Below are 14,301 nucleotides of genomic sequence, written 5' to 3' on the forward strand. Positions count from 1 at the left end.
TGGGCTTTACCGCAACAACACTGGGGAGTTTACAGAAACAGATTAAGTCAAAAACAATTTTCAGGTAAGGTTTTGGGTCATCCTGCTGACACCCGTTAAAGAAAGTTAAAATTCTTCCCATCATGGTGTCTTTCTGTCGTTTCTGTCAGCTGCAACAAACTTAATGAAGAAACTTGTAGAATCATTTCTGCTCCCAGCTAATACAAGTTCACCTCAGCGAGTCAGTATATAATTAAAATATGTTTCTGTCAGTTCAGTTTGTCAGAAAATTAAAAAGTAAACTTTTAAGGGGTTTTAAAGTACAAGTCATGCTATGACCTGGACAATCACGGAAGCAAAGGCAGACTGGACAGCAGTCCAGCAGACGGTCATTAATACCCAGCTTCAATTGGTCACTTCTACTGAAGCTAACGCACTTAATGCTGCATCAAAAGGTATTGAGAGAAAATAGAGTGGAAGGAAAAAGTAGAAAAATATGCACAAGGAACAAGGATAAATGTGAATTAAAGTTTATTGAAGAATCTTGGATGGATGAGTGAAGGTATCGAAGGCCTCAATCAGATCAAGAGAGACAAGAATGGATAAGCAACCAGTCAGAAGCAAGAAGGTCTTTTGTCATTTATATCACGTATTTCGGTACAATGAAGGAGTTGAAAGTCAGATTAAAACTCTTCATTTTATTTGATAGGTTTAAATTCAAGTGATTAACTTTTTCGAGAACTTTGGAAACGGCGGGTAGATCTGATGTAGGACGAAGAGTATTGAAGTTCAAAGGGTCGAGAGTCGGTTTCTTGATAGTGGGAGTAATGGCGGCGGATTGAAATGCTGCAGGTACGATTCCAGAAGACGGAGAGGAGTGGATGATGTCAGTGACGATGCAGAGAAGAGAAGGAACAGGTTTTGACAAGGACTGTAGGAAAAAGATCGAGCTGACGAGAAGAGGCCTCAGACTGGAGAATAATATCTTCATTTTTTAGCAGAGGGGAGAGAAAAAACCAGAACAACTTCTGCATTTCTTCTGCTAAGTTGGTCTTGTTCAAACTTTAGAAGCATCTAACCTGGACTAAGGAGAAAAACTACTAGACTGTTTCTCTGTGGTTTAAAGTCCTCTTTCCAGAAAAGAGTGAGTTTTGCATTTTCATTGGTAATTGATTTGGAAAGCCATTTTATCTTCTAGCAAAACGTATCAATGCCTGCTTTAATGGCCAGCAAACTGGACAGATTCTCATCCTGCAGGAGTACTGCCACGAGAAAGACAAGAGACAGCAGAACAACAGTTCTGTTTCAGCAGCTGAAAGGAACTACTGAAACATCCTCAACGCCTCGGTAGACCCGGACGCTGATCACGTCCAACACAGTATCTTAATTCATTTCTTGTTGGACACTTAATCTGGAAACACTTTAAATATGTTGAATTACTGAAATAAATCAACTTTCATTTGATGGAATATAGTAAAATAATGGTCTTCTCATAGAACAACACTCTTCATTCTTCATGACAGGCGAGTCACTTTCATGAGAGGCGATTCGTGACATTTTAACCTTGCACTTTTTCTCTAGCTGCACTGCAGTGAGCTGTGATCCTAGAGAACACCGTATGAACAAACTGCATGCGGATAATCTCAGATGCAACCCTTCCTTATGTGTTGTTTCCAGCACAAACCCCTCTGTCCAACACTTCCTGTCAGTCCACGTCTTTCATCTGTCTCCCTGACATGCTCCGCGTCATCCGTCAAAGCCTTCACCTTCGTCTCCACCGCCTCCAAACAAATGCTTCTCAACTAACTTCCTCCTCCACCACTTACCTGTCGTCTCCGTCACACTTCCCTCCGTCCTTCCCACCTGCCCGTATTGTGGCACACGTGGGTGCCGATCATCTCGTTTTCCCTACACCTCCTCTCGCAAGCTTTCCTTTTCGGATGACCTACTGGTTGTGTGCCGACGGGCGCCGGGGATGAACGTGTTGCTTGTGCAGACGGTGTGAGGAGATGTTTTTGTTAGATCCTGGGGCACTTCTCGCTTTCTGTCCCGCCGTGCATCCCTTCCCACACAGAACACGCTCGACAGAAAGCAGAATGCTGGAGAAGCTCGGTGTTGCGTCAAACAGCTCCTAATTCTCAATAAGGTAATGAGTAAATGTGTTCCTAAGATACGTTTGTGGCAGCAGCGGAGTTTTTTGTAAAACTGTAAACCTTTACATGCTTATGGCTTTACATGGCCTGTGTTAGATAAGTACTTTTTTGTATCCACAGGTTGTATGTAATAAATGGAAAAACTTTAATAAAAAAGTCAGTGATTAAAACATGTAAGAAAAGATTCCAGGTATGCATTTGATAAGAGGAATAGCATAACATGACATTAAGCTAAAAAAAGAGTCAATTTTAGATGCTACTGCCCTTTTAAAGACGAGAGGTAAACATGCCTAAGAAACATTTTTAATAAACCCTCTTCAATCAATCTTATTGATTGAAGATTGTGTCTACAGCCACTCTAAATAGTTAGAACCTGCTGGAAATTGAATTTAGTTGAAATGTCCTTCAGACTGCAAGACTTAGCTGAGATATTTGGGTATCTACAAGATTCTTGCTAGAAATTACATCTAAGTAAGACGTAGTAATGTACAACAGACGCTGACAGAAACATAAAATAATCGTCTGAGCTTTCCCAAACTTTTCAGTGTCGTAGAAATCTTACCGAATGTGAAACTTTAGTTTGAAAAAGATGAAATTTTCTTAGAAAATGTCCAATTCTGGTGAACCGAAAATAGAAACGGTTTCGGTGGTATTGACTGACCTTAAACAGAAAAAGTTTAAACCAGTGTAATGTTGGGGGAAAAGGGCTTAATATCTGGTTTCTACTCTCACTATTACGCTTTAGAAATATGACACATTTTTTTACTTTTCTCAGTACTACACCACACATAGCGCCCGCGAGAAAATGTAGTAGACTATGAGTATACGTGAATCTCTGAAAGTATACTAAGTATACTACGTTTACTTGAGAGCGGTTTCTTTTCCACCTACAGGATCTTGGCAGGAGGAGCGGATAAATTGTGCGAGGCGTGCCTCAGCCTTGACCGTGTGCTGAGAAGGTTTGTCACGGACGTGCCAAGAATTTAAACGTGGAAAGCATTGTTATGCTTTCAACCTGTCGCTGTGGCCCTCACTTATTTATAATCTTCCTATCTGTCCATCATTACGGCCAGGTTCTAGCTGGGGGAACATCAGGGCTCTGTTTTATGCTGGGGGGGTTTGTTGTAGAACAGGAAAATGTGCATGAAATCACAACTTCAAATCTGTGAGGCTGAATGTATTGTGATATAAGGTGTTTGCATGTTTTTGCCCTTCATGTCTGTCTTGAACGTTTCCTGTCCCACTCTGATGGTCAATACAGTTCAGAGCTGAATTTTTGGTAGGTTTGAAAGCTAGCTTAGACTAGCTAGCTTTCCCTAAAAGTATCCCAAGTTTTTTAAGGGAAGTTCTTTTGAAGGAAAACCCCTTTTTTAAGGGAAAACGGGATTTAAATGGTTTAATTTGTTCAAAGTAGCAACTCACCAATCCATATTAACTTCCGATACCGATATCTGAAGTTTGGTATCAGCCGATATGATACAGAAATGGTGCTAACTGACTTGTATTTTTTCTTCTTCTTTTTTTTTTAATAAACATGGACATATTCACTTACAAATTAATTTGATAACTCAGGACCAGTACACCAGTCTTAAATTCTCGGCTAGCTTCACAAGCTTGGTCAACAGTACTGTTGTCTGTAAAACAGCAAATGTTTGACTGGCTTTATCATGTTTTTATCAAATGTTTTATACCAGATGTCTTAAAAAAAAAAAGCTTTGTCAAAGGTCTCTGGGATCATAAATGTTTTTTCCTTGATTTTTCCCAAATCTAAAACAGCCGTTTGTGTTCTTTCTAGTTAGGAGTGGTTTAGTCTCCCGCGGATGATAATTTTGACTTCTTCTTGTAGTCAAATCATGACTAATGACTTAAACTAATACAAGCGAGGCCTACCGAAATTTAGATTTGGTTCTAGATTCCTTTTTTTAATCAACGAGATGAGATTTGGACCATTTTTGGAAGACCGGCCTCATGTTCCCTTCATCTGTAAATAACGGCTCTCATTGTTATATGATGAAATGATTTTTCATACTGATTGATGTCAGTAGCTTTTTCTCATCTATTGCTGAGTTTTTTTACATTCCAACATGGTGTGGCGTTGTTCGGGAACCTTTAGTCTCCTTGTAGACGTACAGGTCTGACAGTCCTGGGTGAAGCTAGTGGTGTAAAACACAATTTTCCACAAAAGAGGAAATAAATAAATACATATATACAGTATATATATATATATAAACAAAAATGTTTTGCTTTTTATCCTTTTAAGTTCCAAGTGCCATTGGAGTTCACAGGCTCAAATGGTTCTAAGTTACTACATTCATTTTTCTTTTTGACAAAAGATCAGCAGTTGGGTCTGAAAATTATCTTAATAGTTACAAATTTAAGAAAACTTTGGTCCATATTTTGACCACAGGAAGTAATTATGTTGCTGTGGTTTCCACGCTGTTTACGTCCCAACGCTGCGACCTCTTGGCAACATATTCAACTACGATTGCGTCTGTTTTTTTCCTTTGCAAAACCGCGCACTACAATGCAAAAACTTAGTCTCACCAAGTATTTTAGTCTATTTTCTTATTGAAAATATCTTAATACACGTGAAATGAGACTAAACTAACTTTTTTCAGGAAGACACAGGAACTTGTTTTAAGTGAATAATTAATTTATATTGATGAAAAAGGTGCCGTTGCCAAATTATAGATTATTTCACTTATAACAAAAGTGTAAAATCCGCCTGTGGAATTAGTACTACTTTAATCAATATTAATGAATTATTTACTTGAAACAATCTCCTGTATCTTGCTGATAGGTTACTTGAGTCTTATTTCAAGTTTGGTAAAAATATTCATAGTAAAGTCTAGATACTATAAAACACCTGGTAAGCTTCTGTGTTTTTGCAGTGTAACTGGTTAACTACTGTCAAAATTGTTTTCTATAATAAAAAAATACAAAAACTGGAAAGAGCAGCTCAGTGTTGAGAGCAAGGAAACACAAAAAAGGAAAGTATGGAGAGTAAAAGATCAAATTGTTCTACTTGAGCTCACCATCCCAAACCTTCCTGGGGTTTTGTTCAATTTTTATTTTTTTGTTTCCCCCACAAACCGCTGTAGGTTCAATCCATTTTCTCGTAAGGCAGACCACACGTCGATCCGTTTGTAACAGACTTTTCACACGTTTCCCATGCAGCTGTTATCTAACCGGAGCGCCGTGCTTTGCCCGCTCTCCTCGTCGTATTCAGCCTCTTCGGCGCTACAGAGTCGCGGGCACCGCGACTCTCAACCTCTCATCTCTCAAGAGCTCTCGTGTTTTTCCACAGCAGCACGAAGCGCCACGAACGCAGCTGCCGCTTCACACCCGATCACCAGGAGGCCTCGCCCGCCTAATGAATAAATTATCCAGGTCAGGATGGTGGCAGCGTCTGTTTATTTTTCCCAGTTTCGAATTCATCTTCTTCAAGTCGCCGTAACTCATGGTTTTTCTTCCTTTAGACGTCCTCTCTTATTCCTGAGAGGAATCCATATTCAGTTTCTGAGCTGCTGACCTAGATGAATCTCCCACATATATGTGAGACAGACGTCTGAAAGCCCCAGGCTTACTGGCGGTTAAACTTGCCTAACCTGTGTCACACGGTCTTCTGGGTCGCTGGTAGCGCGGATGTTAGCGGCGCCCCCGCTGCGTTTCTGGGCCACAAACACGAGTATGATTCATGAAAGTTTGGGGGGGAAAAGCAGCGAAAATGAGGTCCCTTAACTTTAAGTTGTTTCCCCCAGAGGAGCCCAGAGGCCAACAGAGCGACTATATTTAAAAGCGATCCATACATAATTACTTATTAATATCATTTCTCTCCCTCCTCCGTCTGCTTCTTCTGGTCTGGGTCATCTCTGACAACTTCCAGGTGTGAAACTCCTGGAAACCAGAAAAAGAGGCCAGCGCTCAGAGAGACCTACCTGGTTTAAAAAAAAAATAAAAAAAATCTTGTTTTGTTAAAACCCAACAGTGAAGGTTGGATACGAAGGACTTTCAAGGTGTCCTCTTCCTGTTTAATTCACTTCTTGTGGCAGAAATTGTTTTAGTGCTACGTTGAATGAGACCACACACACACACACATTCAGATGGATAATACACACTATGCACATTGTATCGGGGTTTGCAGCTTTGTAGCTGGAGTGTGTAACTTTTATAAAAAATACTTTTTTTAACATATTTGTCTAAACTGTCACTTTGTCTTGACAGCATTGTATGAAACAGAATATCTGTTAAAAGAAACAAAAATAATCTTTTCTGCCTTCTCTTGAAAACAACCAATCAGAGCCAGGAGGCGGGTCTTAGCGATGTCAATCATAAGGCTATTTAGCATGGGCACTGATGACAGCTTGTAAATGGTTTTTCTGTAGTGGTCATCTGTTTTATTTTTGCCATTAGCACATTTAGCAGCTCATACACAAGATTGATTGACAACGATAAGACCCTCCCCCCGGTTGGGAGCTGCATTTCTTCACATGGCGATAGCAGCACAGAGAGGAGACGGAGGAGATCAATCTTTGTTCAGATTGTCTGTCTCATATTAGAGTCGCAATATGGTTGTACTATTAACAAATATGTAAAAAAAAAAAAAGCACTTTTTATTATTTTTTTTTTATCTGTTTAGAAATTCAGTAGCTGGATCATGCATAAAGTGTTGATTCCACACATAAATCAAAATATGTTGCCTTTTTTTTCTTTTTATAATCAGTTTTTATTGTGAAAAGTCTGGATTTACTGGAGCTCAGCGGTGGAGTTCACAGAGTTTCTCTGCTTCAAAGATGGATACAAAATTTCTCAATGACATCACGGTTGGTTGGTTTTTTTCCTCATATTAAAGGCTCAAACTGACCAAGGTGGCCCAATAAGTATTAATCATGGCTTAAGTTTCACTTTCAGCTTAGATTGGTAATCAAAAAATATTTACAAAGATCTCTGTATATTTTAGAAGTTTACATAAGTAAGTCATATTTGATGTGACAACCCTTCCAAAATGACATTTGTTCCTGAGTTCCTGATTTTACATATGCTAGCATTTGTCTTAAGATAAGAATCGGTAACATTTAACAAAAACTCATACTATTTTATGTTTTAACATTCAGTAGCTTTATGCTCATTTCTTTTAAGCAAAGGTTTTCAAACAGGGCGTAAAACTTACACCTCATCAAAAAGCCCTTGTAATGGATCTGAACACCCACTGAAAACGCTGAACGTACATTAGCACTCTGCTGCTGGAGGTGTCATGAATAGAAGAGAACGAGGCGTTTCTCTTTTCAGCCACACTAATAAGAAGCATACACTTGCACACTGACTTTTCTCTTCTCATTGCGAACGCCATTACCTGATTAATTTGGGAGCAAGTAATTTGTTGCCATTGGTGTATTGTTCCGCAACACAAAGCAGGCGACACAATTATCCCAATGAGCAAGTTTATAATGAAGTGTGTGGAACACGGGGAGAAAGCAGAAGGCTGAGGTTGGACATAATTAGTTGCTTTTTGCCCAAAGGGTGAACAATGAGGTGTGCAGAAAATGCAACTGAACATTCTTTTTGCAGAGACCTACTTTGGACAAATCCGAGCTAAATGTTTTACTGAGCAAAAGCACACCTTCCGTGTTCATTCGGTGTGTTGAGACGAAAGCTGCGTTTCCATTACAAACGTGCAAAACTCTTGTCAACGTTCCACTAATTTAAAAAAAAAAAATACAATTTCGCAATCGTGGTCTTTCCAATAAATAAGAAACGCAATTTAAATCACACGTGAATAGGTTTCACGTAATAGGTCATTAAAAACTCCTGCCGTCCTCCTACCACTTCCTGTCGTCTTGTTTGTTGTTTGCACCAGTAGTAACATCCGGTTGTTGATCACATGACCCATGTGATGGGGGGGAAAAAAGTGTTTCCATCGTAGTTTTGCAAACTAATCAAATTTCGATATGGTCAAAGAAAACGACAAAATGTTTTATCGAGAAACACCTTTTTTTTTTTTTTTTAATTGCAGTGTTTCCAGTAACACTCCCACAGCGTTAGTAGTTTAGAGCCCACAGGATTTTTTTCCTATGTGTGGATGTATGTCTGGCTGGGTCGCACTGTCCCCGCATGTGCTTTTATGAGTTTCTGTTTTTTTGTGTGTGGAAACAGACGGTCTGATGGGACAACACCCACTTCCCCACTCTCCAGTCGTGACATTTGCTGCACTCCTCCTGAGCGTCAAACTAAAACCGCGAGAAGTTTAAGAGAATTCATTTTCGAAATGTCAAATTGCGTAATTACATGGCCAAAGGAAACACAACTGAAATTGGAGATGCTTTATGTTGTGCTCTAACTTTGTGTTTGTGTGCTTGCCCCAGTTTTACAGATGTTTCCGAGCCCTGCTGCACTGTGCCGCTCCTCGCAGAGGCTCCAGCTTGAAGAGCTCTTCCAAGGCCGGTACCAAAGCTGTGAAGGGAGTGGCGGTGACCGGCCCCCGCCGGACCGACGACTTGTTGTTTATGGTCGCCTCTCTGGGCAAACCGGCTGCCACTGTACCCCAGCTGGGCCCGTCCTGTGAACCGACCATTGACTTCACCAAAGCCCCGTCGTCTTACAACCAACCTGTGGTTGTGGTTTCACTGGTGGCCCACTCTGAGGGCTGACACTTGGCTATTGCCGTGAAAACGTCAAATCCCTGTCCTGGAAATCATTAACAATGTTGTAGGGCTGCGGATATCATCTCTGCCTCGGCCTGCCTGGTGGTAGACTGGTAACAAAGGGAAACCATGAAATGCCTCTGGACAACGTGAGCAAAAACCCACTGCAGTGAACACACAGAACCTTTGAGGCCTTTGTTTATCTGCAGAACATTTGACTTTTCAACTTTTCTTTCAAAGAAACATACAAAAAAGGAGAATTATCTGGTCCATTCAAAGGGCCTTATGTGTTTTGAAGCTGAACATTGACTGAGGTATATTTTTCGATTGATTTGTTACTAACAGCACAAGAAGAACCAGGGCAGTTTATGACCCAAAGTATTTTAAAGTTTTGTTACTCAGAGGTAAAGTTTTGACAAAATGTTTGAGCGCAAGAAAAATGCTGTACAAATTATTTTAGACCTTTAATTATTTAAAGCTTTTAACTTGCTGCAATTTCGCGGAAGGACTTCAACCTGCATCAAACAACCTGGTTCTAAATAGGGACTTACTCTATATGTAGCACTGCTGATGTAGCATGCTAACGACATTAAAGTTCCTCCGGTGCAACATGGCTTTGAGTGCCGTCTGCGCATGGACACTGTTACTAGGAGGAATGGTAGAGCAAGGTTTAGGAATGACAAGAAGAATCTCAATAGCTTCACGTAGTAATCTATCCCCAAGCTTGCTTTTTAAAATCAATAAATAAGGGTTAGGATTAGCAAAACAATTTGTTAGGCTCTCAAATTCATTGATTGAATGAGTCATGTGATCTAATCTCAGATAAACAGGAGAGAACAGAGGACATTTCCCCTTCTGTCTGACTGTGACCTCTGACATCTTCTTCTACCTGCTCATTTGTGCACCACTTTATATCGCCAGCTGTGTGTGTGAGTTTCTAAGGTTGTAACTTAGCAACTTGCTTTAAAGGACCACCAGACGGCACAGCCGCCCGTCGTGCCTGTTCAAAAATCGGACGCCACTCTCGGCAAGAATAAAATGTCTAAATCTAATTACATAGTCAATTAGAAAATGTTTTGCAGTCCGGCCTAAACCCCCCCTCTGGGTCCGGATTTGGACCGCAGTCCAGCGAATCCCTGATCTCGATTCATGGAGGGACTTTAACGTGTCGATTTCAACAGAATAGGTAATTACATTGTTAAATGTTTAATCACACAATGAATGGTATGTAAACATATCTGCTGTCTGAACTATTTGTTTACTTGACTAATTGAAGTGTTGGCTGATTAACAGTACTGGATAGGAATGAGTGTAAGTGGACTTTTGAGAGCAAACTGTACAGATAAATACTGCAGATCACAGTAACACATTTTGAACTCAAATGCATTTGGATCCATAAGGTTGGATGAACAACAGCATGACAACCTTTTAGTTCCACAAGCCCCAGGTAGAAATCACTATTTACCTTCATAATACAAACCCTATGTTAACTGTTTATTAATAATAATATTATTCCCACAGTTAACATAACTCATCCTGCTCGGTGCAACTGAAACAACAAAATAGTTGTTTGGTGTGTGTGCGTGTGTGTGCGTGGGTGTGTGTGTGTGTGTGTTAGATTGACCTCGTAAAGTTACAGAGGATTAAAAGAAGCATACTGTGCAAAGGTATCAGTCAGGAAAAAGATACGAAACAATTTCTAACACAGACCTTTGGTCTTGTGTAATCTCTTGTAGTGTCCACATGTTTAGACTAAGCAGTAGGGTTTAGAGTCAGAAGCACATCTGGATTAAATCCACCAGATGTGCAGGTGGACATCTGGTGGATTCTAATGGAAACACACCAAGTTGTTTTAAAATGTATTATGCTACAGTTTATACAATAATATAACATTACTAAAACTATGCTTTGGATAATCGCTTTAAAGTACACTGCATGCATTTATAAAAATGCATATTTTAAATGTGTATATATGTTACATACTGTATATATGCTAATGTTGTACTTCAGATGGCATTTTCAAATAGATTTTGTGTATTTTCCTAAACAGTTTTTAATCATTCTTAAAATAATTGTAAGGACTCTTGTGTTATGAAACACGTCCAGTGGTGGACATGATCTTTCTAACATAGTATGCCTTATTAAGTGCCTTAATTGGTTATGATTTTGTTTAAAAAAAAAAAAATTGAGCAAAATTCTTATTAGAATTACTGTAAAAAAATATAGGAGACTTTACATTTCCTCATCTTTTAATCTCTTTCAATACTGACAAAGGAATAGCAAATAATTTGTTCATGGCTCCTAATGTCACGCATTTATGTCTAGACAGAGCATCTACAGCAAATCCATAACTGATCCTTAACACTTCATTAATCAATGCGGAAGGTGTCTTCAGCTCCACATCTGTCTAAATGTGATCCGTTTTCTTCAGTTCTTTAAAAAACAGAAGCCGTTTTCTCCAGACAATCCATTTTCAGATATAAAATCTATTAGTGAACAGCATTATCTCCAGTACACACTCCATACCAGTTGGTGGCAGTAATGTACGCCTTCGGGTTTTTTTTGAAAACCACCACCAAAAAAATAAGAAAAAAATCAACTCTACCAGAAGAACAGGATCACCTACAACAGGGAAACAGAAAAGATTATTTCCTTAAAATTCACCATTTTTTCTTGTACAATTAAACCATATCAGTAGAGAGCAGCTTGATGGTGGGTTATGGTTTTGGTAAATTCAAGAAAATTGCTACCCAGCTGGATTTAGATAATACCTAGCTAACTAAGTAGCTACCTTGCTAACTAGCTACCTATTACTAGATAGCTGTCTAGCTAACTAGCTGTCTATTTATCTAGCTAGCTATTTATCTAGCCATCAAACTAGCTGTCTATCTAGATATATATTTCCCACCACAGCAGATTGTACCATTGTTATTGCAATGAATCTTCTCTGCTTTTATACTTAATATTATCCTAGTCTGTTATTCTCCTCAGTCTGCTGCAGTGAATGTATTTTTTACCTGCACACGATGGAGACTAAAAAAATAAATAAATAATAAAAAAAAAAAATGTGAGCACAATAAATGAGCTCTCAGGTGAGAAGTGGATTCCAGCCTTCATGCTAATGAGCCCTGGAAGAGAAACAGACGGGCACAGTGCTGCATAGATAGCAGCGGCTGATGCCCCTTTTACCAAAAACACCAGTGCATTACTTACCGCGGGCTTCATAAGACGATGGGCTGGAAAAAAATGTAACAGACGGTAAACTTGCTGATGGTCTGTATGCCTGAGCGTTCCCTCTGTGACTGATGGTGTGTTCTTTGGGACTGGCGACAGAGAAGTGGGACAGCGAGGATATTTATGCATGTGTGTGAAAGAGAGCGCAGGGAAAAGGTGGTGAGCATTGTGTCGGAGGACCCCGAACAGACAGCGCAGGCCACATTTGTTTGCACCGCTGGTAAAAATCCTTAATACGAATTATTCTTTTATCACGGCAACGTGCTCTCCCACATCATTTTTTCAAAAAGCAAGCTCTTAATTTGAGTATACTTTTTCAGTGTCAGGAAAACAAAATCGTAGGATGATTGTTTTTAAACGAGGCGTCGCACGCATTCGTACTTTTGTTGATGGCGCACTCTGACCAGCAGGGTGTTCTTTAAGGCAGCAGTATATAACTCATAAAAATCTTTATGTTTTTTGTACATTTGCTAAAACTGACACTGTGTCATAAAAGCAAGCTATTAGACAATCTGAATAAAATCTAACAAATACGCTGCTGTATTTGTCAGAAACAACCAATCAGAGCCAGGAGGGGTGGGCTCTTAGCGCGGCCAATCATGCTCGTATACCCGCCACGCACATTCTCACATTTTCTCTCTGCTACACCAGCTGATTCACCACATCAAAGCCCGCCATGAATGCTAACACTACTTAGCATGGCCACTGATGATAACAAGAGACAAACGGTTTTCCTGGAAAAGGTAAGTTGTTTCGCAGCCATTAGCATATTTAGCAGCACGTACAGAAGGTGCGCAAAGACCCTCCTCCTTGTTGTGATTGGTTGTTTCCGACCAGGAGCGGCGCATTCCTTCAGACGACAACAATAGTTCAGGAAAGAGGTGGAGGAAATCAATCTTTTCACAGATCATCTGTCTCACATTAAACTGTCACAACATGGTGACAGTTTTAACAAATATGTAAAAATCATATTTTTGTAAAAGTTACATACTGTAGCTTTAATGTGCCACCCTGTTGGAGCATAGAGAGAGGATGTTCTTTGACCATTCCCCTTAATAAATTGATGTAAATTATCCATGTGATGATTTATCTTCTCACTTATTACAGTGATGATCTGGTACCAATTTTCTGGCTGAGAATAAAACTTTTTTTTTTTTTTTCTAAAATGGACAACGACGGCAAAAGGTCACAGTATAAAACACTCGGTAGGTCAAAATCACAACCATGCTGATGCAAACAAGTTTCCCAGGATGCTTTGCAGAGAAACGGTCTCACCTCATCGTGGATTCTTCACCGTACTCAACGGCAAGCATAACACGCTTTTCCGCTTTGGTTTCACATCAATCCTGCTGTTTGTTGCTAAAAACCTCAATCTTTGTCTCATCTTGAGGTTAGCAATTTTCACATTTTAACAAATGAAAACAATGTTTTATCCTCTGGTTTTATTTTTGATAGCCTAAGGTCTGCGTTACATTATGTCTGACGGAACGAATTATTCTACGTAGTAGCAGGCTCTGCCTGCAACTGCATTTTTTTAAAAAGAAAAAACTGTTCTTAAATAACTGCAATGGTCTTCAAGTATTTTTATTCCTTTGTTGCTTCTTTGTTAAATTCATTTAAAATGCTGTGCACCACAATGCTCTGGCTTGGCTTTGACTGTTGCTGGTAGTTCATAAATACTTTATGGACACGTTGTTTGATGTCTTTCCACACTTTATTTGAATGTACGTGACCTGTGTGAGTTTTCATTAACCCAAAAAACTTTGGGCATGTATGGAGCAATCATCAAAATGCTCTTCTTTACTTTTTTTTGTACCTTCCTTACTGTAAATTATGGCAAAGATAATATCCAGAAGCATTGTGACGACTTCCTGAAGGCAGAGTTTCAGAAAGAGCAGGAGCTTCTTAAAGAGACAGAGGCCCAATCTCAAGATGTCAAATTACAAACTCGAGTTTCTTTTGTCATAATTGACATATACAGCATTTTTATAACAACTGAAGGTACTATAGTTACTTGATTGTGCTGTAAAACACATAATACCACCCATTTAAAATAATGTCCCCATTTACTAAATCTTCTCATATTGAACGGTGGATTTTTAAGCTCTAGTTTAGAACTAGAGCTTAAAAATCGCAAACACTCTCAGAGAAAAAGATTTTATCCGGCTGCTGGTTGCAATATAAAGCAATATATTGTCTGTAGTCACTAATGTGTTGGTCCAATCATAATGTCCACACTTTAGAAAGCATTGCCTGTTCAGAAGCACCTCTGCAATTTTTTAAAAAAAATCTCT

The 14,301-nt window shown here is 39.4% G+C and overlaps 1 protein-coding gene across 1 annotated transcript in view; it reads left to right on the top strand.

Annotated features, from left to right (window-relative positions):
• The window catches only part of LOC116722138 (vertebrate ancient opsin-like), a 93,321-nt gene extending 83,707 nt beyond the window's left edge, over positions 1–9,614 (top strand). The window contains exon 4 of the mRNA XM_032566315.1: positions 8,495–9,614. Coding sequence (XP_032422206.1) covers positions 8,495–8,779 — 285 coding nt within the window. The 3' untranslated portion in view covers positions 8,780–9,614. The remainder of the gene's footprint in view (positions 1–8,494) is intronic.
• The last annotated feature ends 4,687 nt before the right edge of the window (positions 9,615–14,301 follow it).

This window comes from Xiphophorus hellerii, chromosome 6, assembly GCF_003331165.1.
Source record: "Xiphophorus hellerii strain 12219 chromosome 6, Xiphophorus_hellerii-4.1, whole genome shotgun sequence".
Lineage (NCBI taxonomy): Eukaryota > Metazoa > Chordata > Actinopteri > Cyprinodontiformes > Poeciliidae > Xiphophorus > Xiphophorus hellerii.